Here is a 26,893-nt window from a genome sequence, read left to right on the forward strand (position 1 = left end):
AAGCCCAAAACTGTTACTTTATTTCACTGCAGCTTTCACTGGTTTTCCTGAAGTTATAGCATTTTGGAGTTCTCTGAGAACTTACACATCTGTTTTTGTTTCCCAAATAAGTAGATATTTTTTGATTGCTCTTAAGCAATTCAGGCATTCCCCCCCCGCCCTCCCGTGGTGCAATTTAAAAAAATAGAAGTAATCACTTAATTTCCCTCTTTCATCTGGCGGATGATGAGTTGCCAAGTCCAGTATAGAACCGGTTTTCTATCTGAAGTAAGTATGCGTGGTGTTGGGGGAAATTTTAAGAACCTAAATGGGAACGCTATACCGTTCAGCACTTGGAGCTAATCAATTATTCAGGATAGCAGAGCTATTGAAAATTTGAAAATGAAAAGTACCAGGGCCGACCCGATAAATTTAGCCTGCCACTTGCGGAGAGCCACTGTCACCAATAAACCACCCTCCAGTTCAGGCCGGCTGCAGGACTGTAGTTGAAGTCTTCCCGCCTCGCGCAATGCTGGCCTCCAGATGCTGCCCTAGTCTTGCCAGCGCCGCACGCGTGACCGGACCGCGCTGCCGAGCGAGGCCGTCTGGGGCCGGAGGGGGGCGCCCTGGCCAAGGGGAACGCTGCAAATGCCTCCTGCGCTGGCTCTGAAGACTCGAGTATTCGCAAGAGAGACTTTTTTTGCGCCATCCTGTCGTCGCGTGCGCTCCGGGCTTTTGCCTACTCCAGGTCTTCTTGGGTGGGGGGCCCGGTGGGTGACGGTGCAGAACCTTGGCCCCGGGCAGCGCTCGGGGCTGGGTTGAGGTCCGGGAGCCGCGGCGCAGTCGGTTTAGTCCGGACTCGAGCTTCCCAGCAGCGCCCTCCCCCCGGGGCGGGCTCTGACTCTCGGTGCCGCGACGAGTGGGCGGCCAAGAAGCCGGTGGCCGACTGGGTGAGGGGCTGCAAGGAGCGGTGAGACTGGAGCGGCCAGGCTGTTGCCAGGACGAAGCGGGCGCGGCAATCGGAAGACAAACGAGGCCGGGGAAGGAGGAGGAAACAGAGCAGATGAAGGGGAGCCGCCGCCGAGGAAGGAGGCGGATCTTTTCGGCGGCCGCTGCAGCTGTTCCGGGACGCGGTCCAGGAAGTCTGCCCACCTGTGAGGTGCTAGCCAGGTAGCTCCCCACCCAGAGGGCGCCCTCCCCGACCCCTCCCAGAGCGCCCGGCACGGAAGGAGCCAGGACCGCGCTCCGGGTGGCTAGGGCGCACCGCACCCCGAGAGGGGCGCCCTTGAGCCGCGCCGCGGCGCAGGTTCGCTAGCCGACTTGTCCGCCAGCCAAGAAAAGGAAGCGCCGTCCTTTCCCGCTCAACCCGGTTCCCCACCCCTTGTACTCTACACCCTGCAGCGGGCGAGCGGCGCGGCCACGGAGGCGCCGAGGAGGGGCGAGCCGCCGCCGGGCAGCGGCGTCCCTTCGGGGGAGAGGGCGCCGGAGAGAAGGCGGCGGCGCGGCGCGACGCGGGATGGAAGCTGCTTAGCCCGGCGCGCGCGGAGCAGCCCCGAGCTGTGGCTGGCCAGACGGTGCGGCTGGGCGGGGGACGCCGCCGCCACTGCAGCCCGGCCGGGAGAGATGAGCGCGGAGGCGGGCGAGGGCATCACTTTCTCCGTGCCACCCTTGGCCGAGGGCGGCAGCTACCGGAGAGGAGGAGCGGCGCCGGCCGCCGAGGGCGAGGAGAACCAGCTGCCGCCGCCGGCACCGGGCAGCTTCTGGAACGTGGAGAGTGCCGCCGCCCCTGGTGCTGGGTGTCCCAGTGCCACCTCCGGGAGCAGCGCCACCCGGGGCCGGGGCAACTCTGGTGGCGGAGGAGGTCGACGGACCACGGTGGCATATGTCATCAACGAAGCGAGCCAGGGGCAGCTGGTGGTGGCCGAGAGCGAGGCCCTGCAGTGCCTGCGGCAGGCGTGCGAGACGGTGGGCGCCACCCTGGAGACCCTGCATTTCGGGAAACTGGACTTTGGGGAAACTGCGGTGCTGGACCGTTTTTACAATGCAGGTGCGTGTGCAACCCCTTCCCCATCCTCCGCGGTCAGGGTTCACTTTTTCTCAGGCCGCCGCAGGGGGGAAAATGTTTTTTGTTTTCTTTCCTGGGCAGGAAAAAACAATTTCTGGGCAGCAATCGTGCTTCCTACTTATTTACTTCTTGCCCCATCTTAGAGGCAGCGAGCCGCGCTGCGTGACTGCTCCGGGCGGCCTCTCGCAGCTCTGGGGAGAGTGTATTTGTGCGAGAGTCTGACTGCCCAGCCACCAGGAGCCCGGGGTGCGTGTGGTCCTCTTAAGGAACTTCTGATCTCGTGCATTGCGAGATATTTGGCCCAATCAGCCTTTCTACATTTAGTGTTTTGGTTTCTGTTCTGTTAGGTTTGGCCCACATTTTCCTTCTATATATACCTGTGCCTGTTTTAGATGATGTCCTCATTTTTTCTGTGTACTTTTGGGAGTACAGAAATCATGACTTCTGCCACTCAGCCAGCTGCAGGCAGAGCGGATCTGTATGAATTTGCATGTTATGTCATGATCTTCCCAGATCCCTTTACCTTAAGTTTAGTGGTTTGATTTCCCATCTCTTACCAATTTGAAGTTTCAAGTAATTACTTCCAAAAGCAACTCTGTAATTTACACTAAACTTGTATGATATCTTTGTTAGGATTTTGGTGAAAGAACCAAGGCCTGTTTTTTTATTACTCCATATGCCCTGATGGGCTGGAAAGTATATAATTTTAACATTGTTTAAAACACTGATATGCTATTTTAATAACTAAGAATAGATCGGCCATTAAAGTGTGCCCATTAAAGTGGTTGCTAGAATAATTCATGAAAAAAAATCTTTTCAACCTATTACAGATTTCAGAAAGCGTCACTGCAATTCAAGTGACTGCAGCAATTTGCTATCTGTTAGCAAATGTTAGGGATGAAAGCATGTTATTGAAATTAACCTTTAGCACCCTGTACAACCAATATTGAGGATATATATGTATTTATTTTTTTTATAAGTGGGGGCATAAAATTTGATTTAATGGTGGTTTCAAGCAATAAGGTTCTTGGATTTGTGATCACGTAGAAGGTTTTATAATCCAATCTTGTTGCCAGTTCTAATTCTCTTCCGTCCCTTCAAAACACCTGAAGTAGGCTTGTGTCCGTCTTGGAATTCAGCCAAAGCTGAATATTTTAAGAACAAGAAGAACTTCATGTTAAGGAAGCCAGACTAAATAAACTAGGACTTTGGTTCGGGTGTATTTTACAGTCTTGGTTTTCATAACTGGACATGAGTATAATATATTTTAGGTTGGTTCTTTGTGTGGCTTGCTTTTCTAAACAAGGAACATAACTTTTCTAAAAATTACAGCACTTTTATTTTTGGATTATAATTTGGAAGAAGTTTCAAAGAACTGAAAGGTATGTGAGGAAAACACCCAGTGAAATAATAAGCCTGTTTTTATTGCATTGATAGATTGGGTATTTTTTTATAAAAGTAATCTTAAATTCTAAGCTAATTCGAAAGAGTTTCCTAACAAGGCTCACGTACTGTTTATTCTCCAAATACCGTCTCTGAGAAAGGGAGAGAGAAAGATTAGAAGGGACCAGACATTTGAAATGTATCTCATTTAATCCTCCAAACAAGCCTGTGAAGGAAGTACTTAGCATCCTTCTTAGATGAGAAAACCAAGGGGTCCATCACTGGCCCAAGGTCATAGGTAACAACTGGTTAATGGAGAATTTCACTTTGGGTGCCTGATTCTAAAAAGTCCGGCTTCGCCCTTGCTACCTGCATTTAGCTGGGCTGATTTACTCTCAGAATCAAGAGAGGGAAGCATCGAACTCATGTGACAGAGAGCTGTCAGGGACCTTATGAGCCATCTTGGTGCAACGTGGGATAGCGGGGAGGAGGACACGCTCTAGGAAAACCAGTGTTTCCGGGCCAGCTCTGTTCCATCCCACTGCTTTGTTCAACCTGGGCAGGCCCCAGTTTCACCCCTGCCTGTGACATGATCTCTGAGCTTTCTCATTCAGCATGAAGATGTTGAAGATGTGACCGAATAAGGATGGTATCAGTTTTGTCCAAACCCTTTGTTTTTCTAAACTGAGGGCAGCCAAGTTAGATAGTAGTAGAACTTGACTTCTGATTTCTAAGAGAGCGCTTGCTCATCCTCTTCCAGGGTTCAGCAGATTTTTCTGTAAAGGGCCAGATGGTATAAACATTTTAGACTTTGCAGGAGGTGTCTCTCACAACTCCTCAACTCTGCAGCTAATACTCAAGAGGACCTAAACAAATCATTGTGGCTGTATTCCAGTAAAACTTTGTTCATGGACACTGAAATTTAAATTTCATGTAATTCACAAAGTATTATTCTTTTTTGATGTTTTTCCCCCAACCATTTAAAAATGGAAGAACCAATCTTAGCTTGCAGGCCTTACAAAAACAGGCCTGGCAAGGTTTTGGCCCCATGCTGACCATTGCTCGACATCCACTACCTCCGCTCGAAAGTTGAACCGTTATGATATAGTGGGAAGAACATCATCCCTCAAGTTCCATCTGAGTTTTCATCCTGGCTCTGCTCTGAACCACATAATTGTGAGTGAGGCCCTTTGTCTCCTTCAGCGGCCTATAAAATTGACCAAGGATGGAAGTAGAGGGGGAAATTGAAGTAAATTTCTAAGATTCCCTCATGTAATCCTGTGAGTTTGAAAAGGGAAGACAACAGGGTGTGCGGGGACAGAACATCGGAACAAGAGTTTCAAGATCTGGATCTGGTCCTGGTTCTCCAATTTGGAGCAAGTAATTTAAAATCTCAGAGAAGGGTTGTAATAATTGGGTTCTACGATTCCTTCCAGCCCCCAAATTCTGTACCTTAAAATTATGACAGTATTGATTAAAAAATGAATCACTTCAGTCCACAGAGATGAATGAACTGCTTGTATTAATATCACGTTGCCACCTCCAGGAGCTCAGGGTCCATGAGAAGTGCAGATTCAAGTCCTGGTTGTGAGGGTCTACACGGAATGCCTTGGGCTTCCAGGAAATAGCCTCTAGAACCAAACTGGGGAGTGGGGTTCACAGGTGACCCCAATCTGCAATAGAATGGTAAGCAAGAGGGACTTAACAAGGGCCTCAACATTTAAAAGGGAATGTTGGTGTTAGAACAGCTCAGCTTAATAGAATGAATAAGAACTTAAAGCTTGTTTACATTTTTAGAAGCTTCCGCTATCTTTGTGTACTGGTATCTTTCTAAAGAATAGATTGCAGTTAAAGGTTTTCATTGATTTTCCCTATTTGATTATCGTTTAACTGTAATTGAGTTTGTTCTTTGACTACACTTGTCATTCTCTCTTTCATTCCCGTTCTGAGAGGAAACTAATGTTCTATCAAAGATTTTATGAAAATTCATTGTACTTAGATATACAATACTGTCACTCAGAGATGGCAGTTGCCAAGCTAACAACACCCCTTCCCAGCCCCCTGCATTGTAGGCAGTAAATTTCTGTAAAATCTAAGAGATGTCAGTGATACAGATGTTAGTGATACAGATGTTAGTGATGCAGAACTATTCCATTCAGGTAGACAGACCCCCAACTGGCAGGGTCTCAACATTTTTAAAAAAATGAACATTAGTTTTGTGAAATATGGCTGGTATAGGCTTTATTATTCCCCTACTTTGCTTATGGAAAAACTGAACCATAAAGAATTATATTCGTTCATTCAGGCTAAATGATTCAAGATTGCTGCTTAGATCCAAGAGCACACTTTTTCTTAGAAATAGTATTATAGCTGGTGGTTAAATTTGGGGCTAGACTATAAGAAGCCTTGTTAACTCACTGTACTTGAAGTGTGAAACCCATTTATCTGTTTAAACATTCAGAAAATTATGTTCCTGCCAACCTAAAACTGGGACTTTTTAAAAAAATTAATTAATTTATTTATTTTTGGCTGCATTGGGTCTTCGTTGCTGTGTGTGGGCTTTCTCTGGTTGCGGTGAGCGGGGGCTACTCTTTGTTGTGGTGCGCGGGATTCTCACTGCGGTGGCTTCTCTTGTGGAGCACAGGCTCTAGGCATGTGGGCTTCAGTAGTTGTGGCACGAGGGTGCAGTAGTTGTGGCATGAGGGTGCAGTAGTTGTGGCACGAGGGTGCAGTAGTTGTGGCTCGCAGGCTCTAGAGCTCAGGCTCAGTAGTTGTGGCGCACAGGCTTAGTTGCTCTGCGGCATGTGAGATCTTCCCAGACCAGGGCTCGAACCCATGTCTCCTGCATTGGCAGGCGGATTCTTAACCACTGCGCCACAGGGAAGTCTTAAAACTGGGACTTTTTTTTTTTTGCGGTACGCGGGCCTCTCACTGTTGTGGCCTCTCCCGTTGCGAAGCACAGGCTCCGGACGTGCAGGCTCAGCGGCCATGGCTCACGGGCCCAGCCGCTCCGCGGCATGTGGGATCTTCCCGGACGGGGGCACAAACCCGCATCCCCTGCATTGGCAGGTGGACTCCCAACTACTGCGCCACCAGGGGAGCCCAAAACTGGGACTTTGAATACATCTTTTCCTGTGTTAGAATCAGGAACTTTTGCATTCATCTAGCTTCTGGTAGCATCCTGGCTGGATGTAGGAGCATCACTTTGGATTGGTGGTGTTGAGAAGAGGGGCTCTGGTGAGGCAGGGGACAAAGGAAGGATTGGGTGGCTTTAGGGAGAGGAGGGAGGCTGGGCAGGGATGGAGGAGGAAGGATGCTCAGCGAAGGAGGAAGCGATACCGGCAGGGGATCCATAAACACGTTCACCTTCGTCCCCTCCAAACCTATTTATGGGGCTTGACTTCCAGCTGATGTAAGACCCAGGGACAGTGCTTTGCTCAAGGCCACCTCACTCCCTCTCAGGGGGCTCAGGATTGGATGGCTGCCTGCTTCCCCTTTCCCTGCCCCTAGCCAGAACATCGCCTGGCCTTTCTCTTAGGCGCTCTGTATTGCAATCTCTTACTCAGCCTTTCACCCAGTAGCAACAGTGGGTAGCAGGAAGGAAACACATGGAGGCTGAAATTTTAAGAATTTAGCCTTTATATTTTCATCTCTATAGTGTTCCCACCTTACTTGGGTTTGTGATAAAAGTCACCCATTTGGGCCATGTCACTGGACAGGCATCTGAACTTTCTGGGTTTGGTTCCACTTGCTTCCAGCACAGCTCCTTAGGACTTCCAGTCTTATTTGATAACAAAACAAAAACAAACATAACCTTTGTCTCCTCTCTATCTCAGACTGAGAAGTTCCTAAGAATTTTCCAGCCCACTTCTGCATTTTCTACTTTTAAATCCAGTGAGGCTTTCATATATACTGTCTCATATACTTGGAGGGAGAAGTATACTTGGGTGGCACCAGTATTTCCTAAATAGTGGTTCCCATGAACTGGTTTAAAAAAATTGAAGACTGACATGAATTTGTCAACATTTTATCTTTCCAGGTAAGTCTATAATAAAGAGAGAAAAAGAAACCTTGACAACCAGCCAGCTACTGCCACGACTTCTTAAAAAGAAAACACATTTTTTATGTTGAATTAGGGAAGGCATAAACTTAGAATAAAGAATAGCTTTTTGCATACAGTAAATGTATGGAAAAATGCATTATTTATTATTCTTTTTCCCATTTCACCATGATGGATGAACACTTTATCATGCCAATTAACAGAGCAGTGTTTGAGAACCTCTAGTCTAAACCGCCTTATAGCCCCTTCCTACCTCCAGTCACCGCTTCTTCACCCAAGAAACAAGCCTTAGCAAAATTATCAAAAGAGCAAACATAGGCAAACTCATAAAGAAAAAGTCTAGTTTAGGAAAGGACTGAAAAAAATATCCCAGTGGAGGCCCACTCATGGTTTTTCTCTGGGCTGTTGACTTTTTGCTGGCATATCATTGCCTGCCTGCCCCCTGTGAGTTCAGAACACTGTGCTTCCTCTTGCTTTCTTGGAGCCAAAGCTAAAATTTTCCAAAAAGAGCTTTACTAGAAAATTGGAAAAAAGCAAAACGAAAAACAAAGCTCCAAAGCACAAAAATAACATTTGTTTTTAGAGCACCCATTTCTTATCCCAGATAGTCACCTGCAGCTTGTCACCACTGACCCTGCTTCCCAGGCTCCTGGGATCCTGGTTTCTTGCTTCAATTTGGTTGCCTTTTGTCTGCTTCATATGTTCATCAGTTGATAGTTCAAGTTGGTTCCACCTCTAGGTGAAGCCTAATTATGGGCACACAACTTGGCCTTGTCTCACCAGTGGCCTTGGCTGGTGCCAGCCTTCTGGGAGTTCTCTGCTACAAGTCAGTTCCCCTCTGGTGGCTGCAGGGACTGTCCCTTGCTTCCTGTTTTGGAGGCCTAGTTAGAGGCCCGTTCAGTTCCTGTTTCTGGTTTGCGGGATAAGATTGGTTCACTGCTTCTTTGTGGAGCAGTGGGAGGTTGACAAGCACAATGCCCAATGAATGTGCAAGTTTCCACCAACAGGTACCAACTGGTTTTGCTTTGCAAGTAGTTGCCCTAAGCGGACCCTTCAAACAGCACCCCGCTCTGCCTGAGGCAAGCTGAGAGTTGAGACTATAGTAAATGAGGTGGGTGTGGGCAGTGTTGCAGGAACTACAGCTGTGTGAGTATCAGGAAGAAACCGGTAACCAACAGCCTTGGGAAAGGTGTATCTTGGGAAAACAGCCTCACTGTCCCATAAACTGGATATAGATAAGTGGGGAAACTGGCTGTTTAAGAAAGCTACCCCTTATTTTCAGGGAGCAAAATTAGATTTGCAAATTTTATTAGTGTCATAAAAGAAAAATAGGAAAGCAAAGCAAAATTATAATTTATTTTAAAATCCACTGGTGATTCTAATATGTTGACTTCTTTCATTGCTTTAATATATTGGCTTTTATCTCTGGCTGGAGATGTTGACTTAAGAAACTCATCAAGGGCTTCCCTGGTGGTGCAGTGGTTGAGAATCCGCCTCCCAGTGCAGGGGTTACGCGTTCAAGCCCTGGTCCGGGAGGATCCCACGTGCTGCAGAGCAGTTGGGCCCGTGCGCCACAGCTGCTGAGCCTGTGAACCACAACTACTGAGCCCACGTGCCACAACTACAGAAGTCCGCACGCCTAGGGCCCGTGCTCTGCAACAGGGAAGCCCCCACAATGAGAAGCCTGCGCACAGCAACAAAGAGTAGCCTCCACTCGCTGCAACTAGAGAAAACGTGCGTGCAGTAACAAAGACCCAACGCGGCCAAAAATTAATAAATAAATAAATTTATTTATGTAAAAAGAAAAGAAACTTATCAAAATATGTGTCAGATTATTGGCGAAGGAGAGAGGGTATGAGACAAAGCTGATTTTTTTTTTTGCATTTAATTTAATTTATTTATTTATTTTTACATCTTTATTGGAGTATAATTGCTTTACAATTGTGTATTAGTTTCTGCTTTATAACAAAGTGAATCAGTTATACATATACATATGTTCCCATATCTCTTCCCTCTTGCGTCTCCCTCCGTCCCACCCTCCCTATCCCACCCCTCTAGGTGGTCACAGAGCACCGAGCTGATCTCCCTGTGCTATACGGTTGCTTCCCACTAGCTATCTATTTTACGTTTGGTAGTGTATATATGTCCATGCCACTTTCTCACTGACAAAGCTGATTTTTAAAGTCTTGTCTAATTATTCCAAAATATTTTGAAAGTGAGTACTTACATCTTATGTTTTATTTTGTAATTTTGTTTTTTTCCAAAAGAAAACATAAAAACTAAAAGATGCAGAACCCAGGCTACATTGTGGCAGTTTTCTTAGGGGGACACAGAAGAGAGGAGAAAAAATTTAAATGTTAACAGCGTCTTCTACTGAAAATCCTAGCAGAGCAGATCTGTGTAACTTGAATGCTTCAGAAGTTGCACAAGGTAACAGTAAATATTCCACAAGCAAACCATTTCTGTTACAGTAGGTAATCAACAATGGGCAAAGCAATTGCCTTTGGTATATATGATTCATGCAGGAAGGAAGTTATATTTCTTTGTACAGCAAGGCTTTAAAAGAGGTTGTGACCAGTTACAGTAGTATTTTCCAATACTTTTAGTCTCTTCTAAGAACTCTTACAAAACAGAAACATGGAGGAGGACTACTCTAGTGAGTTATCAGTGGATGTCAGGCTATCTGACCACTGACTCCAAACCATGTAAAACCAGGTATTTGCCTAAGCCAGAGAATTCACTCTCCTTTCAAAATCTAAGTTACCCCTATTTCTTATTTAAAAATCATCCCCAAAGAATTAAGGAAACCCAGGCTATTACATGTCAAATACCTCTTGATATCACATTCAAGTTTTCTAATAAGTTCATTGTGACAAGTATCAGCTTAGAACCAAGGCAACCCAGGACCAAGAGTGTGATTCTTGCTGTCCAGGGGCCACGGCGGCTTTTACCTCCAGCTAGGTATTTTCCAATTTATAGTTTGGTCACACTGGGGCGTAGGTGATTTTATGTGGCTAAATCAGAATGATAATGTAAATGTATATTGTTCTATGCAATGCAGTCCTCTTTTGATTATCTTATTTGCTCCAGAAAATAAATAGATGTGGCAGTGTAGTCCTCTGTCTTTCACAGTTGAGGCAACTCCTCCTTGGAGAAGGGTATTTGACTTGGCCAGAATAAATCAACTGGTTGATTACGAAGTCGAACTCACCTCTTCTGAATCCCAAATACTCCAGGGTTTTCCCCAGGATACTACAGAGAAAACCATGAAAAAACCAGTAAGATAATAAAATTGGTTCAAAGGATAATTTGAAGAGCAGATATTACACACACACACACACACACGTGCATGCACACAATCAGGAATGCTGAAATGAAATTGCTAATAGATGCCAAACTGCTAATGTACTGTTAAGGCAATTTGTGTGTGTGTGTGTGTGTGTGTGTGTGTGTGTGTGCAGTACGCGGGCCTGTCACTGTTGTGGCCTCTCCCGTTGCAGAGCACAGGCTCCGGACGCGCAGGCTCAGGGGCCATGGCTCACGGGCCTAGCCGCTCCGTGGCATGTGGGATCTTCCCGGACCAGGGCACGAACCCGTGTCCCCTGCATCGGCAGGCGGACTCTCAACCACTGTGCCATCAGGGAGGCCCTTTTTTTTTTTAAAACATCTTTATTGGAGTATAATTGCTTTACAATGGTGTATTAGTTTCTGCTTTACAACAAAGTGAATCAGTTATACATATACATATATTCCTACATCTCTTCCCTCTTGCGTCTCCCTCCCTCCGACCCTCCCTATCCCACCCCTCTAGGTGGTCACAAACCACCTAGCTGATCTCCCTGTGCCATGCTGCTGCTTCCCACTAGCTATCCACCCTACGTTTGGTAGTGTATATATGTCCATGCCACTCTGTCACTTTGTCACAGCTTACCCTTCCCCCTCCCCATATCCTCAAGTCCATGCTCTAGTAAGTCTGTGTCTTTATTCCCGTCCTACCCCTAGGCTCTTCATGACATTTTTTTTTCTTAGATTCCATATATATGTGTTAGCATACGGTATTTGTTTTTCTCCTTCTGACTTACTTCACTCTGTATGATAGACTCCAAGTCCATCCACCTCACTACAAATAACTCAATTTTGTTTCTTTTTATGGCTGAGTAATATTCCATTGTATATATGTGCCACATCTTCTTTATCCATTCATCTGATCATGGACACTTAGGTTGCTTCCATGTTCTGGCTATTGTAAACAGAGCTGCAATGAACATTTTGATACATGACTCTTTTTTTTTTTTTTTGCGGTACGCAGGCCTCTCACTGTTGTGGCCTCTCCTGTTGCACAGGCTCCGGACGCGCAGGCTCAGCAGCCATGGCTCACGGGCCCAGCTGCTCCACGGCATGTGGGATCTTCCTGGACCAGGGCACGAACCCGTGTCCCCTGCAACGGCAGGTGGACTCTCAACCACTGTGCCACCAGGGAAGCCCACATGACTCTTTTTGAATTATGGTTTTCTCAGGGTATATGCCCAGTAGTGGGATTGCTGGGTCGTATGGTAGTTTTATTTTTAGTTTTTAAAGGAACCTCCATCCTGTTCTCCATAGTGGCTGTATCAGTTTACATTCCCACCAACAGTGCAAGAGTGTTCCCTTTTCTCCACACCCTCTCCAGCATTTATTGTTTCTAGATTTTTTGATGATGACCATTCTGACCGGTGTGAGGTGATACCTCATTGTAGTTTTGATTTGCATTTCTCTAATGATTAGTGATCTTGAGCATCCTTTCATGTGTTTGTTGGCAATCTGTATATCTTCTTTGGAGAAATGTCTATTTAGGTCTTCTGCCCATTTTTGGATTGGGTTGTTTTTTTTGTTGTTGTTATTGAGCTGCATGAGCTGCTTGTAAATTTTGGAGATTAATCCTTTGTCAGTTGCTTCATTTGCAAATATTTTCTCCCATTCTGAGGGTTGTCTTTTGGTCTTGTTTATGGTTTCCTTTGCTGTGCAAAAGCTTTTAAGTGTCATTAGGTCCCATTTGTTTATTTTTGTTTTTATTTCCACTTCTCTAGGAGGTGGGTCAAAAAGGATCTTGCTGTGATTTATGTCATAGAGTGTTCTTGTAAGGCAATTCTATAAGTATAAATGTTGGAGTCATCTTTTCTATAAGGTGGAAATCAATTGTATCTCTACCAAGCTATTCATTCGTATCACTGTGGACAAGTATTATTTGCATTACTATCGGTTTTATACAATTTAACGTTTATCCCAAAAGCATTATAAAATGGTTTTATCACTAGAAAGACAGTCAAAGGTCCTTTTTTTTTTTTTTTTTAATCAGATAGTTCCCAGAGGGTGCCTTGACCAGAAACAAGTCAGAAATACACCAGTGTGTTGCTTGCAGTGTCTGCAAACCCAGCCTCATTCATATACTAGGAAATCATCATTACTAACAGGAACTTCAGTAGTCTAGATCACTCCAAACAGGTTTATTTTTTGGAGGGAAAAATGCATATAATGTTTTAGAGGGCTGGCAAATTGCTCTAAGACTCCACACACCAAATATGTTACTTTGATCTTGTAATTTAAGGCAAGTCATACCCAAATGAACACCATGTGTTACTGAGTGCCAGGTGCTGTGCCACTCACTCTACATGCCTGATCTTATTCAATCTTTATGAGGCAGATAATACCAGTGGATCAGTTTTACACATGGGGAAACTGAGACCCTGCAGAGTTATCCACTTTCCTAGTGCCACTTGGTAGAACAAAGTTTTGAACCTAAGACTGTCTGATCCCAGAGTCTGTTCATTTATAACTATGCTCTCCTGTCTTCTAGAAATAAAATTTCTGTTTGACAACATTAAATTACAGTCTTCTCATCAGTAGACATTTGTTGACTACTTAAAATCTGCAAGATTTCTTCCTAAGGTCTGCACAGAATTAGGTTAAGAGTGCAATTTCTGCCTTTTATGGTCTTACAGTCTGCCCATTGAATTCAACAATTTAATAAATAATTATTGGGAGCCTACCACATGCAAGGTGATGCTCTAAGTAGTGAATAAGTAAAAAATCCAAGGGAATTTTTTAAGGACTTCACATTATGGATGATTTCATTAAACTGGACACATGAGAACAATGTTCATTACTGCTATAACAGATGTGAAAATGCATTGAAACTAATAATCTTATACACCTGTAAACTATGCGTTAGGCTCTTCACTTTATTTTTATATGAAATCAGTATCATGTTCCAAAAGTAGTTAAATAAATACCCAGATTTTATTAAAAACCTTTAAGGTCTTTTATAAATATTGACAAAATCTATTAAATTGACTTCAAGGAGGTATTGTAAGTCTTTAACGTGGAAGAATTATTTTATATAATGACTCATAGAAACAAGTGGAGTTATTACTTGAGACTTAGAATCTTTTTTCTTATATACTGTTTCTACAGTAGTGGAATTTGATCTGTATTTAAATTCTCTTGTATTAATCCTTTCAGTTTGTGAAAAAAATTGAGGCTATTTTAGGTAATTGCAACATGCCAACAATGTAGTATCAATTTAGGATTCCTTAGGCATATAGTCCATGATAAAATTATGTTGCTTGCTTGTTGGTAATGCCTGGGGCCTATGTATGGTCCTTGGTTGACAGAAAATAGTTAGCTTGAATGCCAGGTTACTGAGTGGCTGGGCAAGAATGAAGATAGTAAACAAACAAAATTCCATTTAGAGAATGGAATCTAAATGGCAGACAAGTGTTAGATACCTTGTTGATGCTTGCAGAACCATATCTGTGTTGTGGTATACATAAAAATGACTAAGGTTGAAATCTGGGCTACCTTTGAACTTTCTAAGCAACATTATGAACGTACACTTTATGTAACCTTTCTAATTATTTTTTTTTATGTTTATTTATATTTTTATTTATTTTTGTCTGCGTTGGGTCTTCATTGCTGCATGTGGGCTTTCTTTAGTTGTGGTGCGCAGGCTTCTCATTGCAGTGGCTTATCTTGTTTCAGAGCATGGGCTCTAGGCACGCGGGCTCAGTAGTTGTGGCTCGCAGGCTCAGTAGTTGTGGTGCATGGGCTTAGTTGCTCCACGGCATGTGGGATCTTCCCAGACCAGGGCTTGAACCCGTGTCCCCTCCATTGGCAGGCGGATTCTTAACCACTGCACCACCAGGGAAGTCCTCTAATTATTTTTGAGTCACATACATACAATTGATGTATCTTAGTTCTACCAAGACAATTTGTAGATTTTTAGGAATTGGCCTTGGGAAACTAGCTTTGGTTGATCCAGTGAAAATTCAGATCTTCGGATCTAGATAGTAGGATTTTAGCTTTTCAAAGCTAACTCTTGGTCAGTTTACTGTTTACTATTTATATGCAGTCAGAGTAAGAAAAGATTTCTAGACTATGTAGAGTGGCAGAGTCTGGCTTTAAAACCTAATGTATCTGTGTGTGTGTGTGTGTGTGTGTTGCAAAACAGGGTTGGGGTGTAAGTTGCTTGGCTTGATCTAGTGAAATTCGAGAACAATGTTGTAGCTTGCACGTGAGTTATGACAATAGTTGGCCTAACTTTTCTTGCCCAGCAACTTAGCGCTGCCAATAGTTTATGTGCTTAAAGTACACTTGGCAGTTGGTAAATCTGAAATAAAGTTGGAAAGGAAATGCTAGCCTAGACTCTTAATAGAGTCCTAGACTCTTCTTTCCTTTGTAACTCAGTAGTGTAGAACATTTATTTGATCATTAAATATGCCACATGAGTGGGTTACCCAAGGACTGATCCTGCTGTGTTTACTAGAGTGTCAACCTGAAAATCTGCATTTGTGTTGTTTCCAAAGTCTAAAATTAAGGGTTGTCAGCATTATGAAATCTTTGCACAGTCAGCTCTGCTTTTGACTTAACATTTAATTTCCAGGAGTATTTTGTTAGTGTTTACTGGTCCATATAGCATGTATTCAAATGAGTGACACACTTGGTCATAAGTTTTTATTTGGATTGATTTATGTCACACCAAGGTATAAGTGACAAAAATTCATATTTATCACGAACATAATATGTTTCCAAAGCTCACTTTTTAAGGTTCTTTTGAAGAAATGAGTTAGATGCAAAGATGTACTAATGAAGAAGTAAATTGCAGGAGCGTTTACAAGCTGCTAACATGTAAATATTCATTGGCGTTCATTAATGACAGGGTTAAGCCATGGCTTGCTTGGATTTACAGAAAGTTTAAAAGTTCAGACAGAATCCTGTTCTCCATTCTTTGTTTAAGGCAACAGAAGTCAGAAAAAAGGCAGACAAGAATTGTAGGTGACTGAGCTCAAGTAACCTCTGTGTAGTTTTATGGTTACATTTATAACTGTCGTTCGGTGCCCATTTATGAAATCTCGGAGAAGGTAAAACCTTGATAGCATGAGAGTGACACTTTTCTGTGTCAGCCAAATCTCTTATACACTTGGAACCAAAGTTAAGATATTGCTCTATCTCTTTGGTTTGCCTCCAACGTTGAATCATATTTTCACTGTTTGGTGAAAGGGAGATAAGTAATTGAAAATTGCTACTTCACAATTTCCAAGCTGCTCAGAGCTCAGGACTCTGCATTTAATAAAGCTCTGTTTTATTAAAGAAGCAGGTTTCATCTTGATAAATATATAGTGAACATTCTTCGTGATTGATAATCTCTTGATTATCCAAGGCTGGTATCTTCTTCTTATTACCTCTTTCCATTCACTGTTAATCTTGGAATAGCCCAAGAGGGGCTAGACACCATCCTTAGCAGCAAGTAAGTTGTTCACACAAAAGCTGTTGCCCCTGTGTTGTGACACTGCTTGGGAATTTTGAACAAAATTGTACTATGATATTTATGTGTTGTCATGCCTTAATTTTCCCAGACCACCACTATTTAATAGGTTTGTGCTTTCCTATGAAAATATCATTAGACATGTTGGAATAAGTTTGCAGAGACAGATGTATGAAGCAGCCCTGATTTTTCTGTTTTCAAATTCCACTTTTTTGGGTTGGTTCTCCTTTATTTATTTGTCAGGGGAGCAAGAGCATGTTCCCTAAACAGAGTTCTGTGCCAGAGGATAAGCCAACTTAATTTGAGAAGATTTTCTAAGAGCATTAAAGGAGAAAAAATAAAGCTATGATTGGAGAATCCAAGGCCCTAATCTGCTTTCAGTTTTCAGTTACCTGGTCTAACTTGTGAAGGCTCCACCTAAGACTTGAACTGGCTTATGAGCTTCTGATGACTTTATATTTAGTCTATGAGAATTACCTTCTCAAGTCTTGTAATTGTCCGCTTTAATCACAGAAGAAAATATTGCCCAACATTTGAGCTATAATATGTGGTCACCAGGGAAATTCCTTCCTAAATCCAGCATATTGCATAGTTATTTATGAGCTGGAGCTTAGCATTCTTTTTTATTTCAGCTAAGAATAATCATGGAACTCTTTAACTTTCTATTTTTTAGCCCCTCTTTAAGATCTGTGTAATTTTTTATTGATGTTTATGTTTGTCTCTCTGTTGCCTCTTAAAATAATCTCTTAAGAACTATTAAATACATCTTAATTTGTTTACTTGATTCTTTGGGGGATATAAAAAAAAGCTGTTGCTCCATAAGTGTTGCATCATATGTGAAATGACTAAGAAGGAACAACCTAAAAAGTCAAGTCCAATGTTGTGGGATAATGAGAAATCCTTTGTTAGAAAGGTCTGACTGACATAGAAGAAGCAGTTTCAGGTACTTTAAAGGATCGTTAAAGTATAATTCCATGTCTCTTTTCCTTGTCTGTCTTGTTTATCCTGTATCTCTAGTACCTAATACAGTGCTTGGCACTTAATAGGCACCTGATACATATTGATGGATTGAATGTATGAATATTGCATTCTCCCTTACTGGTGTTTAGTTATTGATTTTGAAATCTGCCTTTTCTACTTAAGTGTGAGTGAAGTTCCTAGGTGGCAAAGATCACATTTTATGGATCTTGACATCCCCCAGGTCTTCTGTATCTGTGCTTGACCTATAGATCTGTGCTTGATCATGAAGTGGCCGCACTTACAGAATTCAGTGAAATCAACCCTTCTGTTGAGGGGCTCACAGTCCAGTGCAGGAGACCAGCTATAAAGATAGAGTAGGCTATGCTGATTGCCGATTGCTGATTGCTATATTAGAAGTTTATATAAAGTGCTTTGAGAACACAAGTGACAGAGGATTCTTCTGGGGAAGAAGGGAGTGTGGAGGAGGTTGGCTAAGGCTTTGGATAGAAGATGATATTTGAATTGGGTTTTGAAGGATAACAGTGAAAGCACGTATTACGTGCCAGGCATTTTAAATTCTGAGAATAAGTGAGACTCCCCATAAGAAAGAGGTAGAATAAAAAGAGGGCCTATGGTGGAACAGAGACAACACCAGCATTTAAAGATGGACAGAGGAAGCCATCAACTAGTGAGAAAGAGAAGTGGTCAAGAGGTAAGACAAGGGACGGGGGAAAGTTCAGAGAGTGGAAGAGAGAGGAAAAGAGTGAGCTAGCTGAAAGCGACAGGAAGAAGTCAGAAGTCAGAAAAGTTGGATGTTTCAGAGAAATAGCTGGACTTGGAGATTAGAAAGCCCTTGATAACTTTTGCCAGAGCAATTTCAGGAGAGTAGGTGGTGGTGGTTGTCTGGAATAGTGTCTTTGAGTGATTGCTGGTGAACAACGGGAGGCGTATAACCAAGAGTAGTTTTTTTAAAGAAGTGTGTTGCAAATGAACCCGTCTACAAACAGACTCACAGACCTAGAGAACAGACTTGTGGTTGCCAACGGGGTGGGGCTGGGGGAGGGGTGGACTGGGAGTTTGGGTTTTACAGCTGCAACCTGTTACATACAGCGTGGATAAGCAACAAGGTCCTACTGTCTAGCACAGGGAACTGTATTCGATATCCTGAGATAAACCATAATGGAAAAGAATATGAAAAAATACGTATATATATGTATAACTGACTCACTTTGCTATACAGCAGAAATTAACACAACCTCGTAAATCAACTATACTTCAATTTAAAAAAATAGATAAATAAAAATAATTAAAAAAATAAATAAACCAATGTGTTGGTGAGAGAAGCAGAAAGAGAAGGCAGCTGCTGGCAGCTGTGTACCCTGCTCCTGGGCTAAGGGACCTTGCCTGGTCCTGCTGGTGTTTATGCCTTAGAGACACGATGAGGTCAGTAAGCCTTTGTGGGCTCAAGTATTATTTAACATTGTTTCTGAGGGAACGTGGAATACAAATTCCCAACCACTTTCTTCCAGAAAGAACTTCAGAGTGTGACCCTTTGTAAGTGTACTTGTTTTCTTGGCTAATTGTAATTAGCTGAAAGTAGAGCTGATTTTCCTTGTGAAATTCTGTAACTTAGATAATAAATTTAAATTCACAGTGATACAGCTTAAGTTGAGGGTTCTTTACTGATGGAACTCAGTTTACAGAAGTGTCGGACTTGTTCAGGAGGTGAAAGTGTTCCCTAAGAAAATGGATAGCTCAGGCTAGGTAAGGTTTTCATTCTTTTCTCTCCAATGGCTGGATTTCATAGGTTTTTGAAGCTCAAAGAAGAAGAACTGAGATCAAAAATGCTTTTGTTATTTCCTCAGTCACTTGAAACACTTCATTGCATAGAACGCTGGCCACTTATAAGTAAAAATGATTCATTCTTTAAAAGAGATCTTTTTTACTTAGTGCCATCTCACTTCGTAAACCTACAATGGAAACAAATTTTTTAAAAACTCTGACCACTTTTTAGGCTTTCTTCACCTTAGGTTCCAGTCACTGCCAAGTGGAGAGCTACTCTGTCTACAGTACTGGTATAAACCCTGGATTACTCTGAAGGTGCTCTCACTATCAGACAGGCTCCTTCACTTGTATTCTTTGTCTGTTTGTCCATTCCAAAAGAAGCTCCCCCCCTCTCAAAAAAAATCTTATCTGAATAGTTACTATTGTTTTACTGGCTTATCTTGGAATCAACTCCCTTCAGCCTTATCTTTTATGCATCCAGTGAAGGACACATGTGTCTCATGTTGACTCATGTTTCTGATGATACCCCCTTACTCTTTCGTGTAATACTCACTGGAGTAGGAGAGAGAAGGAACACATTTACTTAGAAACATTTGCTTAGAAACATTTCGTTTACCTAAGGATGGCTTTACCAAGGACTAAGTTCTCTCTCTGTCTCTCTTTCTCTTTCTTTCTTTCTCTCTCTCTCTGTCTCTCTTTCTTCCTTTCTCTTTCTTTCCTTTAGTAAAAAACCATTACAGAGCCCAATCTTTTAACAACTTGTCTCGAAAATCAGTTCTCAGGGTGAAACTTGAATTTTCTAAAAGAGCATTTCCAAAGAAAACATATTTTAAAATATTGGGTTGTCAAGATAGTACAGAATCTTCTAATAGTAATAATAATATTATTATTATTTGATAATAATAATAATGGTAATTACAATAAATAAAAAGATTAGAGTAGAAAGGTTTAGTTGTCCAGGTTTCTAGTAACAATATGGGGGATTAGGTGGATTTCATTCCTTTAGTCCATGTGAAATGAACAAAAGGCCTGTTTTGGTGTCAGATGTCTCCCTACTATGTCTTTTTAGCTCAGAACCCCCTAGCTGTAGCTTTAACTGTCTGATGTATACTCCACATCTGCTGTGATCCCAGATAACCTTCAAACTCATTTCCCTACAGAAATTGGTCCCCTCCTCTAGTTCCTAACATCTCATTAAATGGCACTCAATTGGGACTTCCCTGGTGGTCCAGTGGTTAAGAATCTGCCTTCCAATGCAGGGGACGCGGGTACCCTCTTTGGTCAGGACACTAAGATCCCACATGCTGCTGGGCAGCTAAGCCTGCGCACCAAACTAGAGAGCCCACGTGCTGCAATTACTGAGCCCGCACACTGCAACTACTGAGCCCAAGGGCTCTAGAGCCCATGCGCCACAACTAGAGAGAAGCCTGCACGCTGCAATGAAAGATCCTACATGCCACAATGAAGATCCTGCATGCCACAACTAAGACCCAATGCAGCCAAAAAAAAAAAGAGAAAAAGAAAAATGGCACCCAATTTTCAAAACCAGATTCTTTTTTTAATTTTTTTTTTTTGTGGTACGCGGGCCTCTCACTGTTGTGGCCTCTCCCGTTGTGGAGTACAGGATCCGGACCCGCAGGCTCAGCGGCCGTGGCTCACGGGCCCAGCTGCTCTGCGGCATGTGGGATCTTCCCGGACCGGGGCACAAACCTGTGTCCCCTGCATCGGCAGGCAGATTCTCAACCACTGTGCCACCAGAGAAGCCCTCAAAACCAGATTCTTTTAAAATAATCATGAATTATATACATGTTAAGAATATCAGTCCTTTATTTTTCCCAATGTATTACTTTATTTCCCTAGTTTGATGTTTAGTTTAATTTTTGTCTTAATTCTTGACATATTTTTATAGTCAAAACTATTATCTTTTATGAATTCTACTGTTGCTTTTAAGTGTAGATTCTTGCTTCATCTGTAGATCTGAGAATTATTTATTTGTACGTTTTTCTAGAAAATTTAAGACTTTCTTTTACACTTGACTCCCTCCTCCATCTTGAGTTAATTTTGTTGTAATGATGTAGGAAAAGTAATGCGTCTGTATGCCAATGTACTGTGATTCACAAAAGGAAACAACTTGTGAGCTAAGTGAAATTTATAAACATGACATTTCTTTAAATAGCACTTACTGTTTGTTCATGCATGTCTGAACTACATCCGTTATTTCTATAAATGATCTTGTCTCATGCTCTTAATATTACCTAATGCCTCCAGCCCATTTCTCGGAGGGAAAGATACCCCTCACATGGCTTCCCCTCCCCTTGGGGGAAGAGGCAAACTTAGTAACAACCATTTAGTTTTTACTTTACAGAAGTCATTTACTTTTTAGTGTAGCACATTGATGTGCTTAGAGTTAGCATTATTGCTGTATGTAGTAGCTGTCTGCTCCAAACATCCCCTTTTTCCTCATTTATTCATTCGTTCATTTGTTCATTCATTCAATAAACATTGGTTGGGTCTGCATCATGTGCCAGACTTTGGAGAGAGAAAGCGGCTGGGACATAGTCCCCGCCCACAGAATACTCAGGTGGTGGTTGGTCTTCACTCTCCCATCTCCTCACCATTTGTTTTTCTGTTTACTGTTTCCCCATCCCACTTCTATATATTTATCTCTTCTTTTTATTTTTTCAATCTATTTTTAAAATTGAGATTATAACATAGACCATAAAATTCACTTTTTAAAAGTGTCTAATTCAGTGGTTTTTAGTAGATTTACGAAGTGTGCAGCCGTCATCAATATTTAATTCCAACACATTTTTATCACCTCAAAAATAAACCCTGTACCCATTAACAGTCACTCCCATGTCCCTTTCCCCTCAGTCCCTGGCAACTACTGTTTTTGGTCTCTGAATTTGCTTATTCTAGATATTTCATATAAATGGAATCATACAGTATGAGGCATTTTGTGTCTGACTTCTTTCACTTAGCATAATGTTTTCAAGCTTCATCCATGTTGTAAACAGGTGTCAATACTTCATTCCTTTTTTTGGCTGGATACTATTCCACTATGTGAGTATATAACATATTTTGTTTATTCATCTGTTGATGGACATTTGGGTTGTTTCCACTTTTTGTCTACTATGAATAAAGCCACAGTGAACATTTATATACAAGTTTTCAGTTCTCTTAATTATATACCTAGGGGTGGAATTGCTAGTTCACATGGTAACTGAACTTTCTGAAGAACTACTGAAACACTTTCTAAAATGGCTATATCATTTTCTGGTACCACCAACAGTGTATGAGGGCTCCAGTTTATCTACATCCTTACTGATGCATGTTATTGTCTGTCTTTTTGATTCTAGCCATCCTAGTAGATATGTAGTGGTACCGCATTGTGGTTTTGACTTGTATTTTCTTAATGACTAATGATGTTGAACACTTTTTCATGTGTTTATGGCCATTTGTATATCTTTTTTTGGAGAACTGTCTCATCAGATCTTTTGCCCATTTTAAAATTCATCTTCTTACTGTTGAGTTGTAATAATTCTTTACATATTCTACATGTAAGTCTCTTATCAGATATATGACTTGCAAATATTTTCTCCCATTTTGTGTTTTTTTTGATAGTATCTTTTGAAGCACAAAAGTTTTAAATTTTGATAAAGTCCCATTTATCTATTTTTTCTTTTGTTGCTTGTACTTTTGCTGTCTTAACATAAGAAACTGTTGCCCAATCTGAGGTCATGAAGACTTATACCTATACTTTCCTCTAAGAGTTTTATAGTTTTTGCTCTTGAATATAGATCATTGATCCTTTCTGAGTCAATTTTTATATAACATGTGAGGTAAGGGTCCAGCTTCATTCTTTTGCATGTGGATATCCAATTGTCTCAGCACCAATTATTGAAAAGACCATTCATTCTTTCATCATTGAATTTTCTGGCACTCTTGCCAAAAATCAATTGACTATAAAAGCATGAGTTCATTTCTTGATTCTGTTCCATTGATCTGTATGTTTACCCTTATGCTAGTATTATATAATCTTGATTACTTGAACTTCGTATTAAGTTTTGAAAAGGAAGGAACTTTGAAAAGGAGTATGAGACCTCCACCTTTGTTCTTCTTTTTCAAGACTGTTTTGGCTATTTTGGTTCCCTTTGTATTTCCATATAAATTTTAAGCTTGTTTATTTTTGCAAAAAAGACAGTTGGGTCTTCTTACTATTTTTAACTGTCCTTGATATCCTTTCCTTTCTCTTTAAAATGTTTCCCTTCCTGTTTCTCTTGCCTTTCTTGGCTTTTGTGACAGCCAGTCTCAACTTCTGCTTTTTATTTATTGGCTATTGGACTGATCATGGAACCATGGATTGCAGAGTTTTCAGGTTTTGGGCATTTATTGTCTTTGTCATACTCAGGGTTGGATAGATTTCACTTCCTCCCTTGCTTCTTTTCCTCCTTTCTTTGTTTCCTTTCTCTTTTTCTTCTTCCCTCCTTCCTTTCATCCTTCCTTCCTGTGGGTTTGGCACTTATCAGAATTAGGGATGTTGGTAGAGTCTGACATCAGAATAAATGGGGAATCACTACTTACCTCTGTCAGTTTATTACTTAAAATTTAAATATTTAAATGTGAAAAGTCAAATATTTCTTGAATTGTGGTGATAAACTTATGATTTGGTTTCTTATACAAAACATAGAAAATCTGGTTTTTATAAGAAAAAACATTAAAATGTTAATTTTCCTATAACATACTTGTTAGTTCATGCTCTCTTTAAAAATAATCCTAGTCTGTAAATATTTCCAGGTTTAGCACTCTGTGTTTTGCAGACAACATCTTAGTGTTAAGATATTAGATGAAGGAATGGAGTTTATTATAGTTTTAATCTGCCCAATATGGTCTTATGTTGGTGTAATGTGAAATCTTCTCTGAACTGTTGCCTTAACTTGGGCAATCACATTGACAAGCTCTTTGCTCTGTAAATCTCTTAATGACCTCCGTCCCCAACCACAGATTCCAACCTGTCTAGTTCTGTTGAGCCAGATATTCTACTACCTAGTACCCTAAAACGCAGTTGTTGACTGCTGTGTCTGGTAATGAAGGGAAGAGTCAAAACTCCGGTAATCTATCAGTCTGTTCGTTACCATGGGTGAATCAAGGTAAATCGGGTGTGGAAGTATGGAACAGCAAGGGTACAGACTTGACCTACTTGGTTATGAGACCAGTGGTGCCCAGCTGTTTTAGTTTTTAAATTGTGAAGGATGACCCAGAGGTCATCCTTATGGGCAATTCTTTGCTGAGTTATTGCTTGGCCTTATTCGAAGGGGAAACTAGAGCTTCAACTCAGAAACACACCCTGCAGAACAGTTGGTGCAGATTTGTGGGTGAGGTATTTAAGCGGACAGTGTCTGACTGCTCCCCAGGGTGGGTATGGGGGTCCTGGCTTTACCTGCAGCTTCCTTGGTTTTATGCTGTACCAGGTAGATTCCTGCCCACCTCATGACCTGTGGCACAGCTGGGAAGGCTCATCAGGGTTAGGGACTGTTTCTTGGAATGTTCACATTGGGGATTTCTGTCTCCACTGATCAGAGGACTAGAAAAAAAAATCATGTCTTCCTCATGAAGGGAGGGAAGCCATATACTGTAATGATGAAAACGTGGACTGTGGCTGTGACAGACCTCCGTGTTTGAGCTTTGACCCTGCCAGTGTCAAAGGAGCTTTGACTCCTGGTTCTGTGTTCTTACTTCTCTAAGCTTTATTTTCTCGTCTATAAGACGGAGGTCAAAAACAGTCACTGCCTTATAGATCTACTGAGAAGGTTAGATGGGATCGTGCAAGCAAGGAGCTTTGCACAGTGCCAGGCAGGTCATAGACTGTTGGAATAAAAAGAACTTTAGAGACCATTTAATCCAGTACTTAATCTGATGCTTGAATCTAACAAGAGGCTCTTAGATGTGCTTTTATTATGTTGCCATATTGCCTTATAAATTTGATTGTCATGGTGGTGGGGACATCTAATGATGACTCCTGACTTTGTTAAGATACTGTTTAAAAAGTGCTCCATTGCCTGGGCATTTGGGGCTGGGAGAGTGACGCAGTCCCAGAAGCAGATGTGTGGCAATCATGGTGCCCAACTGACAGATTTGCAGGGAGCCGAGAGGTGACCCCACACAGTTCACACGTTTCAGTTCCCGAGACATGGTGGGAAGAACACATGCTTTAGGGTTAGGAGGCTTGCTCTGAGTTTCGGTTCTGCCTCACGTATCCTCTCTGCGATGAGAAAGCCTATATTTACCATCGTTTTGAGGATTAACTGAGAAAGTAGACAGGAAAGGAACGGGCAACATTTATATATTCACAGTGACGATTTATTATTTTGAGAAGTGTGTGTTTCACTTTTCTGTGTTCTTCATAATAAACCATACAAAATGCAGTGGCTTCTAACAACAATCTGTTATTATCCCTCACAACTTAGGGCGTTGACTAGGTTCTGCTGGGCGGTTCTTCCGTTTCATGTGTAGTTGGTTGGGTCGGCAGTCATCTAGGGGCTGGACTGGGCTAGAATGTCCAGGAAGGGTCATTCCCATTCCTGGATGTTGGTGTGGGCTCTCTGCAGTGGCCTCAGTTCTCTTCTTGTGGCCTCTCCACATGGCCAGGTTGGACTGCTCACATGGTGTTTGCATTCTGAGACGGAGTGTTTCTCAGAAGAAGGAAGTGGAAGCTGTTAGTTCTCTTATGCTTTGGTCTCAAAATTCTCAGGACTTTGGCTGCATTTGGTCGGTCAAAGCAGTCACAGTGCCAACCCAGACTCAAGAGGAGGGGGATAGCTCAATGGGGAAGTGGGCATGTGCAGACCGAGGGGTAAGGAATTGATGGTGGTGGTCTTTGGAAACATCCACCAAGTCTGAATGTCCTTGTGTACTTCACACCATGTGGATGTGCACATGTGCAGGGGGTTGATCCCCAAGTCAGTAGCTCTCTGCCTGCTTCACTTCCATGTAGTAGCTGAATCATGGAGAGAACCAAGGCCTGAGCCTCAAGGAGAGTCATTGAATTTTGAGAAAGGAGCAATTAAAACTCAAAATGGAAGGTACCTGAATGGATTCAGCAAGAATATGCTTTACATGGAAAACATTTTTCCCCTATAAAAAATTTTATTTTTTCTCTACAGATAGGGCTGGTAGAAAATTTGCTGTCAAAATACTTTCCTGAGACTTTTTGCTATCCACCAAAAGAAAGGTTGTCTGAAAGCTGACCTGGTTCCCCACATATTTGGGTCTATCGGGATTAGATGGTTGAACAGAGACTGGACAGCCGAAAATTTGCCCTGGCTGCTGCTTGAAGTGGACAATGCAGTGAACAACTTGGTGAAAATCCAGTTTATACATCCAAGACTCCAGATCTTTTTTATTCATTCATTCATTCATTGGCCATGCTGTGGCTTGTGGGATCTTCGTTCCCCGACCAGGGGTTGAACCCACGCCCTCAGCAGTGAAAGCACGGAGGCCTAACCACTGGGCCGCCAAGGAATTCCCCACGACTCCAGATCTTAACTGACTCATTATGCGAAAAAGTGGAGATTGATGCTTTTCAAAAATCTATGCAAATTAACATGCATCCAAGACTCACTACCCCATCTCCGCTTTGGGAATGGACAGGATTTGTTTTTTCCCTCTAGCTGTGCAGCAGGCAAGGCAAGGAAGGCGTAGGGCCACAGAGAGGACCAGGTGGTAGCAATGGCCTGGCCACTAACCAAGAGGCCTCAGGAGGCTGGGAATAAGAAGGGGGAGAGAGCTTCCCTTAGGGTCAAGTGCAGATACAGGCATGTGGTTCACGGACTGGTTTAATCTGCAGGCAACGTGCCTATCC

The 26,893-nt window shown here is 42.3% G+C and overlaps 1 protein-coding gene across 3 annotated transcripts in view; it reads left to right on the forward strand.

Annotated features, from left to right (window-relative positions):
- Window positions 1-1,480: 1,480 nt before the first annotated feature.
- MAP3K5 (mitogen-activated protein kinase kinase kinase 5) overlaps window positions 1,481-26,893 on the forward strand; it is a 220,647-nt gene continuing 195,234 nt past the window's right edge. For all 3 annotated transcript variants that reach the window (XM_082634390.1, XM_082634391.1, XM_082634392.1), the window contains exon 1: window positions 1,481-2,026. In XM_082634390.1, the coding sequence (XP_082490516.1) occupies window positions 1,603-2,026 (424 nt within the window). In that variant the 5' untranslated portion in view covers window positions 1,481-1,602. The remainder of the gene's footprint in view (window positions 2,027-26,893) is intronic.

Source organism: Mesoplodon mirus (assembly GCF_964341445.2).
Source record: "Mesoplodon mirus genome assembly, chromosome: 10".
Lineage (NCBI taxonomy): Eukaryota > Metazoa > Chordata > Mammalia > Artiodactyla > Ziphiidae > Mesoplodon > Mesoplodon mirus.